Source organism: Pavona decussata, unplaced genomic scaffold (assembly GCF_977016875.1).
Source record: "Pavona decussata unplaced genomic scaffold, jaPavDecu1.1 SCAFFOLD_75, whole genome shotgun sequence".
Classification (NCBI taxonomy): Eukaryota; Metazoa; Cnidaria; class Anthozoa; order Scleractinia; family Agariciidae; genus Pavona; species Pavona decussata.
The window spans coordinates 752,501-772,246 of NW_028145493.1; the positions used below are offsets into that span (position 1 = coordinate 752,501).

Sequence of the window (19,746 nt, forward strand, 5' to 3'; positions counted from 1 at the left end):
GTAATTTACAAAGAAAAAATTGGAGCTCTTATTTTATAAGTAAATACAAACATGCTTTTGAGACTTCAATTTAATACAACTCCCTAAGGGCAGTATTTTCAGTCCTGATGGAGATGAGAGGTCATACACTTTTTCTACAATAAACCTACTTAAGGCGGATACCTTTTCATACAGACAAGAAGCAGTTTCCCTGGTTCAGTTAGTAAGCTAATCATAAGCAATATAACTTCACCAAATATGCCTCATCAGACTACTTGGCTCTTTCACTGGACCATAACTTTGGTTGAGAGAAAATTACACATTTTGTGTTTAATTGTACAGGCCCGTAGCAAGGCTAAAACAACTGAGGGGGCTTAGCAAAATGGTGAAACAAAACTACCCCCCCACTTGTCACTCAAAACAGACTGATTTCGGAGTTTAAGATGCAGCTAGAACATAAAAAACCCGGTAGATTTAGTAAGTAAAACAATAGCTTTGCACCTTCATCACACTCTTAGGTACATGCTTTTGCCTTTTCCTTAACGTGGACGTAAAGTTTCCTAATTTCACGTTTGAAGGAGGACGTAGACAAACGACGACAAATTTTTCTCTCTCTTTTTAAATCTGGAATCGGGCAGTAAGAATCCGACTGTGGGAGAATTTTTTTTCTCTGGTCTTGAGGACATATTTGTGTGGCTTTTTGTGTGACAACGCGGAAACACTAAACTGTTGTAAACTAAGGAAATTTGTATTCCTTAAAATCAATGGATGTCTTAGAAAACATGTAGTTTATTTCGACAGCTTTCACGGCTTCTGATTGGTTGATTTCAATCGATTTTGATTCTTATTTCCAAATAGCAAGAGCGTCAGAATTCAACATAAATTTGTTTTAATTAATGTATATTTTTGGCAACATTGCTTTTTAACTTCCAAAAATTCTGGGGGGGCTCAAGCCCCCCCCTGCCCCTCCCTCCCCTACGGGCCTGTTGTAATATTGCAAGTGTCTGTGGGTTTATATGCTTCCTTTTTTCTTGAAAACAATAAAATAGACAAATTCCATTCAATTATGTGAATCCAGTTAATACAGACACCCCATTAATGTTCACAGTTTCAGTGGTCCCTATGGCATCCATTTTACTGGGGTTCAACTATACAAAAAGACTGTGAATAGCTGTTAAAAGGCAGTCATACAGGAGATGCTGCAGGTGAGAATCATGCAATGTAATTTTTGTTTTTATGTAACGATATAGGTGGCAAATGTGTTGGCCTTAAACTAATTTTGATGACCTGATGAAATTTCTAATATAAAATGTTAATGGCATTTAATGTATGCAGGGGTCTCCTATTTCCTTTGAGCGGAGAGAAGAGACATCTGCGCAAGCTGTTGCTCTTTTCCAGTGTCCGGATGCTTCCCAGGCATGTAAGGCAATGCTCTAATTGGTTGCTTGACAATGGCATTGTTAGATTCAACCTTTATTCGCCATCATCATGAGATAGTTGAGATAACTTATGCAACATAAATTCAGCAGGGTTTTCCTTCCACAGATCAGCAAAAAGCTGGTATTAACACAAAACGTTTTTGGCTCATAGTACGCGAGCTGCCGCTACATCAGCTGCCAAGTCCACTAACATGTGCATAAATACCATTATGAATGCTGCTGGGTGGTCTAGCGAGAGCACTTTTCGGAAGTTTTATGACAAACCTATTATTCAGTTAGTTGTTAACTTTGGTGATGAGATTGTTTCACTCCATGGACGTTCTAAGCAATAAATGTGGTTTTTTGCTGTTTATATCTGTTCATGGCCACATTACTTTCAAGTCTCACGTGACTTACTAGCAACTTAGACCAATGACCAAGTAGAATTAAAAATTAAATGAGACTGACCAATGACTCATAGAATTCCAATCAAACTTCAACTTACAGGTAAGTCTCGTTTAATTTTTGATTTTGGGCCACCAGACATAACTACATGCAAGAGCTTTGAAGTTCATTCTTGAAATACCAGGATGGGCATCATGCAGTTCAGCTATGATTTGTGTTCGGCCTTGTGGTGGTATTATCACTCTGCTGCCCTACAGAAAACATGCATCTTCTATGGTCAACTCAGCTTGCCGGCTCAAGTTGGGGTGTACATGTAGCTCCATGTCTTGTCCCATTTGGCCATCCACTCTTAAGAGCACTGATTCACATCTTGTCCATTCTCGGATCCCAGGCACGGTGCCTGGGGACTTGTCCAGGGGTTCCAAGAGCAAAACTGTCTCTCTGGGTAAAAGAACAGTCTCGGACCTCTTGTCCAATGGAGGGTGACTTAATGCATCTGCATAAGGAATTTGCTCTGCACTCTTTAAGGCAATTTTGTACTCATATGCTGCCGATGTAAGGGCCCACTGCTGGATTCTTGAAGCAGCACGTTAGGGTACTTTTTTCTTCTAACTGAAAAGTCCTTCTAGAGGCTTGCGAACAGTCTGTATAGTAAACTTCCATCCAAGAATGGAAGCTCTTGTATGTAGGTTATGTCTGCTGGGCCAAAATTGATCGTGGGATACTAAAAAGTTAATGTTCCCTGACATTTCCGTGACGTTCCCTGGCATGTATTCACTGCGAGAAATATGGAACAACAAAGCGGAGAGAAGGTAGATCAGTTTGAGTGCATGCTCAGGCAAAATACTGTTACATTTAATTTCCCTTATGTAGGCAAAACAATACAGCACATAGGAAAGTGTCAGGTCGAAAAGCTCTGACGAAAATTATTGGAGAAACTTATAATGCCACATTAGCAGGACATTGCATGACCCCACAAAGCAGTTAATGAACAGATAAAGTCATTAACGTACCAGACAGTCCGATTTGAGCTATAGAACCACAGGACAAAGGGAAGGGACAAAGCATAAACAAAGGAAAGAATGGAGTGCAGAGCCATAAGCCACAGAAACCTAAGGCAGCTCAGTCACAGAACTGTTATAATTGTAATATTGATTTGGCCACTATATAAGAGATACTTGCTGCGATGTGTGGACATTTTGCAGTCTGTTGTGAGAATGAGGGAACTAGGAAACAGCCACCAAGAAGCAACAAAGAGAACTATGAGCCAAGAAGCAGAGAGGTGTTTCATGTAGTACAGAAAGCAGTTGAATGACTGGATGGATATGAATTTGTTGTTAAAGGACCACAGGAAACTGGAGAAATCATGCTCACAGTTGGTGGAGTGGAGTTGGACAATGTATTGATTGATTCAGGTGCATCATGTAACTTGATCGATTTTGGGATGTAAAAAAAAGAACAGTTTGAAACAGAAAGAAATCAAGTGCAATCCAAAAAGAGAGGCAGTGAAGTTTGTTGGGACATTTGTCACAAGAAGTAGCCTTTGTCGCCAGTAGGGAAGAGTGTGTGGATGAATTCACTGTCACTGGGAAGGCCTTGCTTGGAAGAAGCACAGCTGCTTAAAGTGTTGAGAGTTGAACCAGTCAGTGGGCCTCAAGTTTGCTTAGTAGTGACAGCTGGAGCTGATGAAGATACTTGAAAAGAATATGCACACATTCTAACTGGAGTTCAAAAGCTAAAGGATTACCAGCTTATGCTGCACGTCAGTCAGGAGGTCAGACCAGTAACCCAGGAGATCCAGAGACTTCCTTTCAGTCTTGGATAAAGTTGATCAGAAATTAGATGACTTGCTGGACAAGGACATTATTGAGGTATTGAGGAAGTGCTAAACACTCTTACTGTGTGAGTGTCTCCCTTCATTGTAGCCAAAAAGTAGACGAAGTAACCAGGCTCAAGTCCAGTGAAGGAACTGTGGGAGAGAGTTTGTTCCATAAGTCATACATTTCACCCGATAAGGAAACGTTGCCTGTAGAAGACACTAAGATTAAAGACACAAACACTTCACACTCAAAGCCTGTTGAAGCTGGATATTTTAGACCAAGGTGTAACATCAAACACCAAAGAGGTTATTATTTATTCCAGGGAAACCCAGAAAGAGATTTCAGGAAATGTGAAAATTTTAAGTTGTCAGTAAGGTGGAGTTTTGTGGACCACAGTTAGTTGTAATACTTTGCAGACACCATCAAAGTGGATAGAAAGGGACATAGTGTCAACATTAGTATCTGCACGCAAGTATAAGCCATTAAGCACCATGGGTTTGGTTGTTGGCAGCCATCTTGAAAAGCATGTGTGTTTTGTTATTAAAATCTAGTGTATATGCTTCAACATCCACCCTCAAACAGTATGGCCTTCCTTTCACAGCTGCTTAAGTTGCATACACTGTATGTGACTATGACAATATTTCACTTATCAACTCTTTCATATGCAGTTCAAATATATGCATGTTGTATATTTCAGTTCCAAGGTTTATACTTTCCTTTTAAAACTTTTGCAACCCCAGGGTGGGTATGGATACTTTCTGGAGCCACACAATGTCTTAAACAAAGTAATTCCATTTTAAGATGAAAGGTTTCTGGATTCCAGCCAAACAGCTACACCACAGGAATTGCGGGTGTGGTCTAAAAATGTGTAACAAATTGAATTACATCAAAAAGATGAAAGATCCTCACAGTTACTATCCAACTTAAGTGGTTGCGAAAAGAAAGCCTGAAAAAAATTCAGGCTTGAACAGGATTCAAACCCATGACCTCTGCGATGCCAGTGCAGTGCTCTACCAATTGAGCTATAAAGCCAACTGGGAGCTGGTCATATTGTGAGTTCGTAATATACCTGTGAAGGATGAATAAATAAATGTAAATATATGAAACAGATATATTTGAACTGCGGATGAAAGATAAAAAAGGCAACTGCTTAAGTTTCGTAGTAACTACGAGGATCTTTCTTTTATTTGATCTTTCATCCGCAGTTCAAAATATATGTTTTCATATTTACATTTAAATAGAATTATAAGATATCATTATGAGGGACTCTCAGGCTGGTCAGTGTAAAATGCAAAACCAATGCTGGAGATCACAATACGTGAGTTAACCTCCATATTACAATTATAATTATTTAACTACAACTTGAAAATAGTCAATTTACAGATGATTACCTGTATCTTAGAGAATCTTTTCTGGTACTGTGCAAATTGCTCTTCTTTTCTTGTAACCTGACTTTGTAATTTTTTAAGTTGTTCTAGATAAAGTTTCCTTTCTCTCTCAGCTTCAGCTGAACTCTGTTTGTACAAATGAAACAGCCTTGGCTTTTCTTGGGATTTGAGAGTGGCAGAGAGAAATGCCTGCACGTTATTCTTGAGATCTGAGCTCCACACACTCTGCAACACAAGCAGCAATGTAATGATTGACCAAGGTCTGTCTAAAGCAATTAGCTTTGCAAGTCTACGAACTAAACAATAAAGTTCAAGTGTCACGCACAACCTGCTGTCAAACATCAGGACCTCATTTAAAAATGGCAACTTTGGGAAGACATCATTTAATATTCATAATAAAGACTCTTCGTCAAGCGGCATGCATTGCATGCAACTTCCAGAGTTTTGAGGACCATCTTCCATTGTTTTCCCTTAGCAGCTTAACTTCTAATATACTGTTTACCACCGTCTTAAATGTAAAATGTCACTAATGATCAATCTCAATACAACAATGTCCACAAAAGATACTGTTCAACAGAGAGTCTTGGAATTATATTTATTAGTGGCCTAGGTCAGTCCACATAGGTAAAAAGTATGCATCTCTTTACACATTTGAAAAAGACAGGATTCTTGTTTTATATATGTATACACTGTCACCTTGAAATTATATTTTAATTATGGAAAGAGAAGTGCTGGGGTGAAGGTGGAAACTCGTGTGGGACCATTCCATTAATTTGGCTACCTAGCTGGCGACACAAGGAATGGCTTTGCCACTAATTTTTCACTGAATTAATTAATAAGATGCAAAACTAATGCCTTGAAAATTTAGGACTGATCTGTGCAGGGTGCCATTTCCTACGTTTGCACTATCCCACATCCGTTAAGGTTTTGCATAAATTTAACTTTTTCATGGAAAGAAAACTTAACTATTTACAGGCTTCCCGAATTAACTGCTTTTTACACTGTAATAGTGAAGTAAAAATCGTCTGATGTAAAAGAAAAGGAAAAAGGGTATGGTTACATATCAAGTATTGACCAGAAAAAATATTGAAAACAAAAACGTTAGTAAAATTCCCAACATCTTGATGAAAACTGCTTGTATATCAAATTTAGACTCACTTCTGCAAATTGTCAATGTTTACAAATTATAGAATGGTGCTTCCTAAACCGCAACTATGAATAAATTATTGAAGGTGGGGGCATAACCATCCTATAGTGGAGTTCAGATTGCTCCTTGTTGTTTTGGCTCAGGTTCACCAGTTTTTGCATGTACCCTTGAATTCCTTTAGGAAATATTGCTTCAACTTCTTAACACTGCTTTGAGACTTTGTTTGCAAGAAAAAAGCTATTCATGATTATGGGCAAGATCACAACACAACATGCTAAGCAGTGGATTAAACAACAAATTCAAGGCCACATGCAAAAGCTCCGGTGAATCTGAGCTAAAACAACAAAAAGCAAACTGAAATGCACGATAGGATGGTTGCATCCCTAGCCCTCCAATTAACAAGGACAGAATAGTCAACAAAAAGCTCTCCCAGCCAAAACACTTCATTCAAACAAACAACACACTTCCTTTAGGGAAATTCTAAAATACTAATTTTTGAGAACTGGAGAATAATAGGAACCAAATGTCTCGGGATGTGTTATACATAATCTCCTTTACCTTTCCTTTTAATTTAGTTTATCACTGCAGCCCTCTTTACCAGCTTACTAAGGTTACCACATCCCTTTAGAGGTGTCTCACGTCCAAGTGATGTAGCCTGTCCAGTTAAACTGGACAAATTAAAGCTTATAGAGCTGGTTATACATGTAAATCTAAAAAAAATAAAAAATAAAATGAATTGGCGAATTTTTCATAACCTCTTAATGTAAGCGTCTGAATCACCTTTTGAAAGTTACAAGTCAAAGAGAATTTTGTTTTTCATTAGTTTAATTTGCTCCTCAGTTTCCGGACCCAAAGTGCTAAAAGAAACCTATCTGCGTTTTGCCTTATTCAATTGCAGTGAAAAGTTACAGAACATTTTCGAAACAGGATTTAAGAAAATGTGGAGTGATCATACCAAAATCGATCTAGGAGTAAACATCTTTCGAAATAAAAAATTTGCAAGCCTTTCTTGTCAATTATATGTTAAACTAGGTACTGTCCAAATTTGAAGGCAAACAAACAAATTCCCTTTGAGTATTAGCTCTTTAAAGTGTCCCCTTCAAGTGAAAAAATTGATTGCCCGGAGACAACAGTGCCAAAAATTCAACAAGTCAATTTATTTCAAAATTTTTGGTATAGTTTAATAGCCAGCTCTATAAGCTTTAGTTTGATATAGGGGTCTAAGTATCTACAGTTTTAACTGTATGCGCTACATCGCTTGGACAAGAGACACCTCTAAAGGTATACGGTAACCTTAATTCAATATGTAAGTCTACACATATCTCTATATGTTACATATTTTACTTCCCACTTCATCTTCCACCTTGACTAGCTAATGCTAACTGCAGGTTGCATGAAATCTTTTCCCTTTTTTAAATTGACAGGTCTTGATTGGCACCTGTCACTCTAAATGACTTAAAAGTGGTACTACAAGCTAAAACAGGTTCAGTCTTAAATCAAAGGAAACAATAAGAAAATTCAGTATATTTTGTAAACAGGAACAAAGTCTATTTTTGATGCTAATTTAAGGGGAATTTTTGGGATTTGAGGCAAAAAAACAGGGAGGTGTTTTAACTCCCGAGGGAAAAGTCTCAAAGGTGGCCTACTGCTGTATTAGAGTTCGTGGGTGAGTTACTTTAATCTGCCCAAGTTTAATACTGATTGGAGAGGTCTCATGTATCACCCCTGCCTGGTCCTCTCATGGACTTAGTCTTAAGCCACATTTCTTCGTACTTAAAATCTTCTTACCGCAAAAAGTGGTTTGAATGATGGATGTGATGTAGGATCAGGAATATATGGCAGAGCATAATAAGGAAGAAACTCAGTTGTCTGGCTCAGCGCTGCACCTTTAGTTTCAAGGTAACCCTTAAACTCTCTCATTGAATTCTCCAGTTCTTGTTTGTTCTGTAAAGACAAAAAGTCATAATTTTGGTTAACGCAAGTAAAGCTTACTTCTAAGGAAATCATTACAATATACAGTTAACCCTTTGTGCCCTTATAGTCACCACCTCTTAATGAGTCATGAGCAAAAGTAAATTATTACCACAGATAAAATATCTTGATCAATATGATTATAAAAAGACTTCTCCAACTAGAGAACAAGGAAGAAGAGGAAATTAAATCTTATAATTATACATCACACCTACATACTTACAAGTACTAAATTAAGGTACATGTAAACTATCCATTTCGCTACAAAAACAAATCTAATACACCACTGCTACATGCCCACAAGTGCTACGTTGTGATAAACCATACCCTTTGCTAAGAGATCAAATCTACAATCTTACACAAACCTAGTTGGAAAAATGCTTTTTTTGCACATGGATTTCAACCTCCCTTGAAGACAACAGCAATAGGAGAGCACTAAGTTGTTACTCTTCCTCTCCTTGTCACTCAGTGTTGGTTTTAAGGTTAGACGATTTATACAGCTTTTTTTTCAGCAGCAGAACAACACCGATAAGGGGTAGGGGGTCTGAGTTGTTGATGTGTGAACAGTATGGCAAAATGTTTTAGGTCCTGAAAAATGTTTCTCAACAGTTTTGTCCAAGGTCGTAGCATACCACTCACTCAGCTGCATGCTCATAAGTGTTACACTAAGATAAACAATTTTCAGCAGGTGAACATGCATATATGGAGAATGCTCTGACTCCTTTCTTGCACAGCTTGCATAATTTTGTACTTCTCATCTTATCTCTCACACCTGTTTTAAAGTATTCTACTGTGCCAAGTTCTTCAAAACCCTATTAAGCTAATCCTTGATGAACGTGAACTTTGATTTGAATTTAATGACTAATCAATAAAGATTCTTCCAAAAGCTCTTTGACCCTCAGGTTTGACTTAGACTTTCCTTTAACATTAGGTTAAGTAAGCTTTACATTAGGTTAAGTAAGCTTTCCAAACCACTTTTAACAAGCGATATGAAAACCTCGGCTAACTTTTAATTGTGGATAAGGGTTAACCAGCTTTCAAACAACCGGCCCCAGGAGTCTTAGAGATCACTAAACAAGACCTCACACTGATGAACAAGCAGTCACTATGGCTCAAGCAGTTCTTTCTCAAAGTACTGAGCTTCTACAAGCTCCCATCAAAGAAAAACCTGCCAAACCGCTAGCACTTTGATCCCATCATATTGTGGGTGAACAGAATAAGTGGCGGTAGAGGTAAATATAGGAGAAGTAGTAGTAGCAGTAGTAGAGGGTTGTTATAGGACATACAACAACATACAGATGTGATAATTGACACTTAAAACTGATAGAACTTAAATGGAGTTAAATGCAATTAGACTTACAGCTGTAGTTAATGACCAGGGGCAGGAATTTTTGTTGTCTGTGTTAACGACAGCGTCATTGGCATTACTAGCGTGTGTTAGCTTAGCATAGTGGTTTTCTTGGTGATTTGGTGTTCTTGGCATGTAAAGGCATTGGCATTTAATTAGCATATCAAAAATGTCCGCGTGCCACTATCCTGGCTGCTTGTAAATGCAGGCTGGGTTATGGTCAGCATTCACCGGTGGCAGTGCATGTGCATGCGTGATCACACCTACTCTCAGTTGCTCTGCGTTTGTGCTGGTGTGTTTGTTGTGGGGGGCTAGGTTGTCTGGAATTTTTTTGCTGTTTTTTCGCCATTTGTCTCAGGTGTTTTTCTTCAAAGCTGTTAGGCTGCATTTGGTTCACTGTTTGTGGTTTTGGCTCTTTTCGCAGCAGGTTTTTCACCATCCCTTGTTTAGATTTGTAAAAGAACGTTTGGACTTTGATCATCATGGTCGACCTGCATTCTGTGAATAACAGTTTGTCCACTTTGACACCTTCTGTGACGGCAGCTTCGTCACCTGTGATGCCAGCAGCTGTTACCATTACCTCTTCAGTTTCTTTGTCGCATTTTTCAACTGACGCCATTACCAGCCATCATTTCAGCGGTCCACAGAAATCTTGCCACTCAGTGGGATTCTTCAGCCACTACATCTTCCACTTGTGTTTCTCAACACAGCTCTAGTACTCTGGTGTCCTTGACAGCTTAAAGTGGGGGTTATAGTTTCCTCAGTGTTCTCGGCATGTCAAGCAGGTACGTTCACATTGCCAGGGTTTGTCTCCACTTTTTCACCAGGTTCGGTGGCCATCACTAACCTGACCTTGGCTCGCCATGTGGCCCCTGTACTCTCCACAGTACAGCTACGTCTCACCTATCTCAATCCCAGCTCCATCTCTGGACAAAGCATTTGTTATCTGCCCTGGGCAGGCCTCCATCGCAGCAAAACTGGTGGCTAAAATTACTGGAGGCCATTTTGTGGATCTAGAGATGTGTTGTTGGTTAATCTCTGGGCAGCTGAGCATGAGCCTCAAACCTTCCTGGATGGAAAATTGGTTGTGTCCTCATGCAAGCGTCGCCAAGTGGAGATTCAGGACACTCTAACCTGGGCAGAGGTAGTGCTTTAACCATTTATCAGCTGGTCATGTGTTCTACCTAACCCCATAGGTAGTTGGACGTCACAAAGTACAAGCTCCTGATAATTCAGACAGCCCAACAGTTTCCTGGTCAGGCGTGGTTGGAGTATGATGTGCTGTTGTATAATTTTAGATTCTTTAGTGAATTTGTGGACCTGCAGTTGCATGCAGTGTTTCTTCCAAAGTGTCAAACAAATGATGAAGATCTACCATGATGGATTTGTTTACTCTGTTCTCTTTTGAAGCATAAACTTCTGATGTTCTAATCTAAACAAATTTCAAGATAAAGTGGTTATACTCCAATTCCAGCTGTCAGCATGAGCTCCTTGTGGAACCCCTCTTGCCTGCCTCAAATCTGTCATTAGAATGGAAATCTTCAATGGAATCAAAACTAGCAACTGACAGAAGTGGATGGTGACAAGAAAAGTTCTATACCACTGCAATCCTTAGTTCCCTGATTTTCAAACTGCAAGTGAGATAATTGCATCTTCTTTACTGATACAGAAATTAAAACAAATAAATAATATCAAATCACATATCAAAATATCAAAGTCCATGAGAATTGCAGAGAATTGGGGAAACATAAACTTTTTTTCCCAAAGTGAGCCAATTTGCATTTTTAGCATGCAATGTGAAGTTAAATCCTTTAAACACTACTAAGAGACGGACTTGTAAACCGTACATCACATAACATAAATATTTGTAAAGAGAATGGAAGAAACAACTTTTGCTGACATTTTGCAGTATTCCATACAAGCAAAACAAAATTAATGTTTTCATTTAAGTTACTCTTACATTCGCTGACAAGATTACATACAATTAATTATATGAAAGCAGCCAGCAAAATAACTGTGCACTTTTGTTGTGCTGATGTCATATCTGTAAGTCATTTCCCTTAGACTGCTTACAACATATGATCCAATTTTGACATGTTTGCAACTAAATTTATGTTAACAAAACAGACGAACTGCACCCGATAAACAATTCATTCTCTTGATTGCCATGTTTAAATTGGCTTGTCGGTTTGCTGTGTTTTGTCACAAGTCTGCATATAAAGATTTGTCTTGTTTTACAGTTAGACTGTAACAAGACAACTCCCCCCTCTGGAAAAACAAGAACTGAGAGACCTGGGCCCCCGCACATGCCTCCAGAATTCATAGCCTAAACACCTCCCCATGCTTTCAGAATTCCAGTCCAAGCCCCATGCCCCCTTCTCTTTGGAATTCCAAGATGTCGCTAGTAGTATGGTGCAGATATTTTCTGGCATCAACCAATAATAGTTTTAAGTTTCAAGTTTCTTGATTTCCACATATTAATTAAACACAAAAAACAGGAATTAGGGAGAAAGGAATGTGGAGGTGTGAAAACGAAAACCCATGGGGTTAAAAAGTGTTTACACACCTGATCTCTTACTTAACAAAAGGATACCTGCATTTAAATTAATCTTAGTTAGCGAGGGTACATGGAAATAAACAAACATAGGTAAGTAAAATAAATGAATAAGTAATGAAAAAGAGGAAGAAAAAAAATAAATAAATAAAAAAATAACTGTGCAGGAAGTCAAGAAATCACTCTCAGGCTTTGGATGATAGCAGATATTCTTTTAAATCTTTTCTAAAGCTTTGAAGAGATGCTGCATTCTTGATGTTTAGAGTTGTTCCAAAAATCAGCAGCAGCATATCTAACACTGAATTTGCCATACTGATTAGTTCTGGGAGACGGTATAAACAAATTTTGATTAGTTCTCGAGCGTGTGTGGTAATGGTGAATGTCACTAATAATTATTTGAAGAATAAGAATCGTATATTCCAGGAAGCAAATTATTTTGGTGTTTGTTAACAAGTTTACCCAATTGTAGTTTATTGATGAGGGTATTTACTTAAACAATAAATTATATAAAGCATTGCACAGAATTTACACCAATTAACAATACCTGATTTCCATGTGTAATTGGGTAGAGGGCAAAGAAGATATTAATGTTAAAAACCAGTTTTTGGCAATTATGATCTGTCTCTTGAATTGTTTCTGGGATGAATTTGTTCCACATTCTGAAGAACGCAGTGCACCTTCCATCCTCAAACGAATCTACCATTTCTTGCTGAAATGAAACAATCCAGACAGAAAAGTGAGGAACTTAATATTTGAAAATTTTAGAATTTTAGAATTTTTGATTTTTAGATTTAAGTCCACTTCATGTACATACATTTTAATTTAGTTAGTACATTACTTTACTTTTATATTATTTTTATAGTGGGCTTCCTGTAAAGTAGCTTTAAGCTAAGTGGAGTTCAGTGGAGTTCTACTTTAAATAAAATTACTTACCTACTTTACTTACTTTATTACATTTAATTTCATAATTTAACAAATATCTAGAAATGAATTAATTACATTTGTCATAATTATTGTCAGTTAAGGACGGTGCCTACTATTGTTGCTGCGCATACGTTCTGTGCATCTCGAGATACTTGGGTTTCCTATGGGTGGTGCCTACTAATACAGGAATATTTTTGGGCGGTTTAAAACTATACAGAGAAAATAGAACTTAGCAAATGCTTTTGATATCTCAAAAGAAAATTGGGGGTAACCCAGTCCCTGGGGGTAACCATGCATTTTTCAGAGATAATTAAGCTTCAATTTAGGAAAAAATCTCATACATTGCTCTATATTTTTTCGCTTTTTAGAGATATTACTGCTTAATTATGTCTGAAAAATGCCTGGTTACCCCCAATTTTCTTTTTGGATTTCAATAGCCCTTTCTATGATCTGCTTTTCCTGCATAGTCATAAACCGCACAAAAATATTTCGGTATTAGTAGGCACCGTCCTTAATAATATACTATTCCAGTTCATTACCAAGAACAGACCTTGGCATAAGAAAATTATAACCAACACAAAAAATAGAAAACCAATGATAAAAGCATTAAAGGCCAAAGTTAAGGGTGGTCAAACTATGAAAACCATATACTTATTAACTGCTTGGGCAATGCAGTGCCATGACCAATCACAAATGAGAACTGGAAACCACAGAAATCAAATAGGTTTCTATCGGTCTGGGAATGACTTTCTTTGCTTCTGTATGCAAGCAAAACAAAACAAAGAGGCAGGCATTCCCATACTGTGCAGTGTAGTTGTATAGAGTTTCAATTCCCAGTAGACGGTCTGTTATTTGATAAGGAGCTGCTTGTCGTCGTAATCTTTGACGCAATTAATTCTTTGTACTTTTATCACAGTTTCACGAGTTCCATTGAATAATTTTCACGTTTTTCACCTCAACATTGAGATGAATGTCCAAGATGACCTGATCGCTTATTGTCCACGCTAGATGTCCACGCTATCGAGAGTGTCCAATGTTGGCGTCAAGACTAGCTCTAAGACAGTGAAACAAGGCGATATGCCTTGTGAAGACCATTGTCAAATTTTAAAATGGCCACTTTTATCCACTCGCAGTTCTTATTTCTCACTGGTCGAGTGCTACAAGATTGTATTTGGATCATCTCACCTAGATTTTCATGATTATTTTGAATTTGCTAAGGCTACATCCACTACAGCCAATCATTCCTATAAGTTATATGTTCAGTCCACTAGACCAAGCTGTTCGAAACGTTCCTTTTTTATGAAGATTGTTACAGAATGGAATAGCTTACCCAAGAATGTCGTAGAAGCCAGCAGCTTTGAACTTTTTAAAATTTAACTGAGATCATTCTTTAATTTGTGATAGCACTGTAATCTTTTAATTAATATTAGCTCTAATTTAATATTATGTATAATACAGTTTTGTTTTTTGTTTTTAGCATTATTGTAATTTTTAGGGGAGTTCCTTTAATAATTGGGATAACCTTGGAACTCCCTTTTCAAATTTGTATGTCTTCTTATGAATTTGAATAAACGTGTGCGTATTTATGTATGAATGGGTGTTTCATTTTCTAAATAATGAAAATATTGTTAAAAGCCTTATTGAAGTGCTCACCAACCCACCTTCCTGTACAGAATTCTGAACTTCTATATAGGTAACACATGGAGTAGTTGGTTTTAATGTTCAATTCACAACAGGGTCAAATAAACTGTGGCATCATTTGTGGACAGGGCTATTAACGCAGCCAAAATGTATGTGAAGAATGTCAAGACACCATTGGATGCCTAATTTTAATCAGATTATATCACCTTGAGCTATTTTATAACCAAAGCGCAAAAAAAACCCACTAAAATTCTGAAAATTTGACCAGCAATAAGGTTTCTTTTGTTTCTTGATCAATAAACGATTTCCACAAGGCGCCGACAGCAGAAACTTGGTTTTTGCATATTATGTTATTTCTGAAAAACGAAGCGGAAACCAGAGGAAAAAAATATAGAGCAACGTTTATTAACTAAAATTAAGTCCAATGTAAAAGCTAAATTTCATCGATTTTTGAGCACTTTTTTTTCGAGCAAAATCGCCACTTAGACCCTTTTTCCACAGAGCCCTTCAATTAATGGGTGTTTGCTTGTTTAATTAAGGGTGTTTCAGCTCACTTTGTTAGGTGTAAAATTTGAGAAAACAAAACAAACAGTCAAACAATCTTGCATAATAAATACAAGTTGACAGGTTTCAGTCAGGTAATTTTTCATTTATATGGAAACAGAAATGTTGGAAGGAGAAATTTGTACCATGGCATTGCTTTCGACCAACGTTTTTGATGAATTGGATACAAACAGCAACACAGAAGGAATTTCTGACTTTTCCGTTTACTGATGTTTTTAAACAGTTATCTCAGTTTTATACTTTACACTGAATTTTTGTTCCACTAACATTGTTGATAAGCCAAACCACCTCCACCCTCCCTCCCCCTCCCCCACTCCCAAAAAAAATTATACTAGCCTAGTGTGGACTGTGTTGTAGTAAACCCTCACTCTTGAGTATGACCCTTTGGCATCTAAGGACCTTGGCCACAGTTTTTGCCAATACTGACTGGTCTCCACGCCAGTAAAACACGGTCAATATATATTGAACAATGGAAAAAATCAATGGCTACAATAATGACAAGAATGGTAGATAAAAACACATTATGATGGTTGAAGGCTTTCCGACTTGATATTCATATCAAATAATTAGTTTGCCAGGAGTAGGAGAAAGTATCTCATAACTTTGAACACCCTGGAATTATTAAAAAAAATTATTATCAGTCTGAATGACAATGACACAAGAAAGGGCTCTTAAAAATTACTATGAGTTTCTACTCGACTAGTAAGAACGTTTCAAAGCTGCTAATTTTAAAACACAAATTATTTTAACACCTTTTTCAATAGAATCCCCTGAAGTGGGTAGCTTGCATGTCCAAATGTCACATGACACTATTTTAACCTACGGATGATGTAGGTGTAGACATTAATCAACCAAATTTTGGTTTACCAACAGAGTTCTTGATAACTAAATTTAAATTAGACACTGTAAAGAGATTGAGTGCCAACATTTCAAGTGCTAGCCCTTCGTCAGAGCAAATCAAGGAATTGTGGGTTGTTTGAGTTTATATAGTGAGTAGTGCCAGAGCTACGCTCTTGGCGGGAGCATGGTAACATGGAAAACAAGTTAGAGTAAAATGGGCTAATGAAATGCGTTTGTTGATTCTGTGGGGATTAAAAGTGCTGATTTGGAAGTGGTAGATTGATCTGCCAAAGCACTCTTACAGACACGTGGGATTTCTTTTCATCATGGTAACACAAAAACCCACGAGACTTTACAACGACAATTCATTTTCCAAATTGGCACTCTTAATCTAAATGGAATTAACAAATGCTCTCCATTCGACTAATTTACTCTGGTTTTCTGCATTACCATGTTCCCACTAAAAGTGTAGCTCCGCAGTGCTCACTGTAGATATCAACACAAATAACCCACAATTCCTTGATTTGCTCTGAAAAAGGGCTAATGCTGAGAATGTCAGCACTTGAATCCCTTTACGGTGGCCAATTCACCTTTAGTTATCATTTATGCTATTGAAAAAGCACTGCAGTTTCTTCAGAAACTAACCTGTTACACAACTGTTTAAATTTGGTTAAATGTAATTTAAGGACGGTGCCTACTATTATTACTGCATATACGATCTGCGCATCACGAGATACTTGGGTTACCTATGGGTGGTGCATACTAATACAGGAATATTTTTGCGCCGTTTGAAAGTATGCGGAGAAAGCAGAACTTACCAAATGCCTTTGGTATCTCAAAATAAAATTGGGGGTAAACATGCATTTTTCAGAGAAAATTAAGCTTCAATTTGGGAAAAAATCCCATAGATTGCTTTATATTTTGGCGCTTTTTAGAGATATTGTTGCTTAATTATCTCTGAAAAATGCGTGGTTACCCCCAATTTTCTTTTTGGATTCCAATACGCCTTGCTAAGATCTGCTGGGATTTGCCAGCCATGGGGGCAGCATTCTATCTAGGGGCTGGCTGGCCACAGTGGAAGCCCCTGGGTATCCCAGGCACCCACCTTCCTCTTTAAGCAAGGCAGTTGGTTAAATACCTGAATTTTAGCTAGCTGTGAGTCACTCCTTGGTGAAATAATCTCCTTGTTCAGCTGCTTCCCACAAGAATCAAGCTCTTCTTCAAATGTTAATGATGTCTTTGAGTATCCAAGATAATCAAGATACTAAAAATAAAAATATTAAAGTTTTAACATTTCTGTGTACAATTTTCGTTTTTCTCCATAAATTAAAAATACACTTTTTACCATCAGTGAGTTATGATCTTTCAAACAAAGAAAATTATAGGCAATGACTAAATTTTCAACAAGAAATTGGGACAATAATTAGAATATTTTCATTGACGACATATAAAATGCAGCCACAGGAATGACCTTTGCAGGAAAAGTTGTCTATGCAATAGCAGCCATTTAAGATTAGCTAATGTCTCCAGACTTTGTATTCACCAAAGCATTTGCATTTATTTGTTGTTTTTTGTTTACCTTTTTGCAGTCAGAAATTGGTTTTTATAGCCAGTTTCAAGCTATGCAAATCGATGGAAACCAACTGGCAGCAGAAATGTCAATAGGATGGGTCCAGATAGTGGAAAAGGCAGAAAACTAAAGAAAAGAATTAAATCATGCAATGGAAAAAGTCTAACACAACCTTGTGGTATAAGACAATAATGAAAATGAGGTTGGAAGGCCTGAAAACATCATTATTTTTAGACAGATACTTTGTCATCTGACTCACTGACCATATTTGCCTATCGGATCATCTGCTAGTGAGGCTTTGAATAAACTGAAATGGAAAACTCTCGCAAGACGTAGGGCCAAGCATAGGGCAACTTTTATTTATAAATGTTTGAATAACTTATTTTCTCATTGTTTTAATATTGAATTCAATAAGGATAAACACGATTATAATACTAGATGTAAAAATAATATCCGTAAGAGTGCATCTACTAGGAACTGGGGGCATTGGACCTCGACAAATTTTGCCTCAAACGATTGGAATAAATGAGACCTTTCAATCAGGCAAAGCCCATCATTAGCTAGTTTTAAAAGAGTGTTAAGAAATGTAAATAGTCTTTAGTCTTATTTTTATATATTCATATATTAGTCTTTATTTTTCTTTTTTTTTTTTGTTCTTTTTAATTTTCGAGGACTCTTTTGTAAATCACTTATTAGTGAAATTGATTTCCTCAATAAAGATTATTATTATTATTATTATTATTATTATTATTATTATTATTATTATTATTATTATTATTATTATTATTATTATTATTGCCAAGATAGCCTTTTTGGTAAATAAATATCACTAAATATGTTTCTTAGGTTGAGCTCCCTCCACCATGACAAAAAAATCCAGTACTTTATCAGAGTTCACTGTTACTAATGTATTTTCCCAAATGTAGGATGAAGTTATTCAATCACCACAGGAGCCACAGTGCCACTTATATCCTATCCTATCCTCCTTCAATCAAGGCCTGTGTTTTGTAGAAGAATGGTCATGCACTGAAAGGTTCAGGTTTCAGAACTCTCGCAGCCAAATAATGTGCATTTCCAGAAAATATCCATACATGTACTCCCTCCACAGGTTTTTTTGTTTTGCACCACCCATTAACAGGAAATTCCAGTTTAGCTTAATACTTTGCTTCTAAAATTTTGACTTTTAAGACCCCCCTCATGAAGGTCATAGGAAATTCCTATAGTGTATGGTTTTTTTCTGGAACTGCACAATGCTGGCTACCATGTGGAAATCACTGAGACAGTGTATTTCCAATCGTGCAATCTTCTATATCATCTCAGATTGCAATTTTTTCAGCAGTCAGGGCAAAACTGTATTTCAGCTGAGCTTAACTTTTGAATCCATCAATATTATTTCAAATCTTTTACTGGATAATTTAATCGCTTTCAAATTGCAAGCTTGACATGACAATATGTTATTTCATTTCAGATTTTTAAGTCATTACGTAATAATTATTGTATTCGCTACAGAAATCTAATTATAAGCTATGTTGTATCTGTTCTTTCAACATGTCAAAATGGACGTTTTTATACTAGAAGATGCATTATCCGTCTTGGGCAAAGATTTGTTGTTCGTCTGGTTATGCATCTCTAGTATAAACACGGGCACAAGACACATCGCATAATGTTGGTGTATATCCAATGAGTTGTTATAAACGCTATTTGTCCTTACTTGCTTCACAAAGGTACAATGTGCCATTTTCAACTCTTTTAACCTTCCCTTCCTATTCTCAACTCACCTTCCTTCTAACAGCAGCATTCACTGCCGTTCCGGTATGCTATTTATAAATTCAACTTTGTCCTTTACGATTTAAAACTGAAGATGACAGAAGAGCTGTCGAAATATGTTCTTCAAAATCAAAACTGTTGTCGTTTATCTTAAACTTTTAACTCCCCAGTTGCCAGACCTTTTGGCAATACTGTATCACTTTTCACAGCCATGGTGACCTTAGCTCCCCAGAGCGGTCAGTGTGTTTCTTTACCTACCTCCTTGATGATGACATTCAAATCCGTTTCAATGGCTACAACTGAGTCCATTTTCTATTAAAGCAAATTTTCTGGATATAATTTTACTTTACTTGTTATTCCGCCATATTACACGTAATTTTTTCCAAGTTTATCCTTGGGCCTCTCGGCAT

The 19,746-nt window shown here is 37.1% G+C and overlaps 1 protein-coding gene across 1 annotated transcript in view; it reads right to left on the bottom strand.

Annotated features, from left to right (window-relative positions):
- Positions 1-19,744, bottom strand: part of LOC146476678 (lisH domain-containing protein ARMC9-like) — a 115,637-nt gene extending 95,893 nt beyond the window's left edge. Inside the window, exons 1-5 of the mRNA XM_085114260.1 lie at positions 19,595-19,744; positions 17,138-17,263; positions 12,575-12,739; positions 7,946-8,101; positions 5,014-5,235 (exon numbers count right to left, since the gene is read on the bottom strand). Of these exons, the coding sequence (XP_084970386.1) occupies positions 5,014-5,235; positions 7,946-8,101; positions 12,575-12,739; positions 17,138-17,263; positions 19,595-19,645 (720 nt within the window). The 5' untranslated portion in view covers positions 19,646-19,744. The remainder of the gene's footprint in view (positions 1-5,013; positions 5,236-7,945; positions 8,102-12,574; positions 12,740-17,137; positions 17,264-19,594) is intronic.
- Positions 19,745-19,746: the final 2 nt, after the last annotated feature.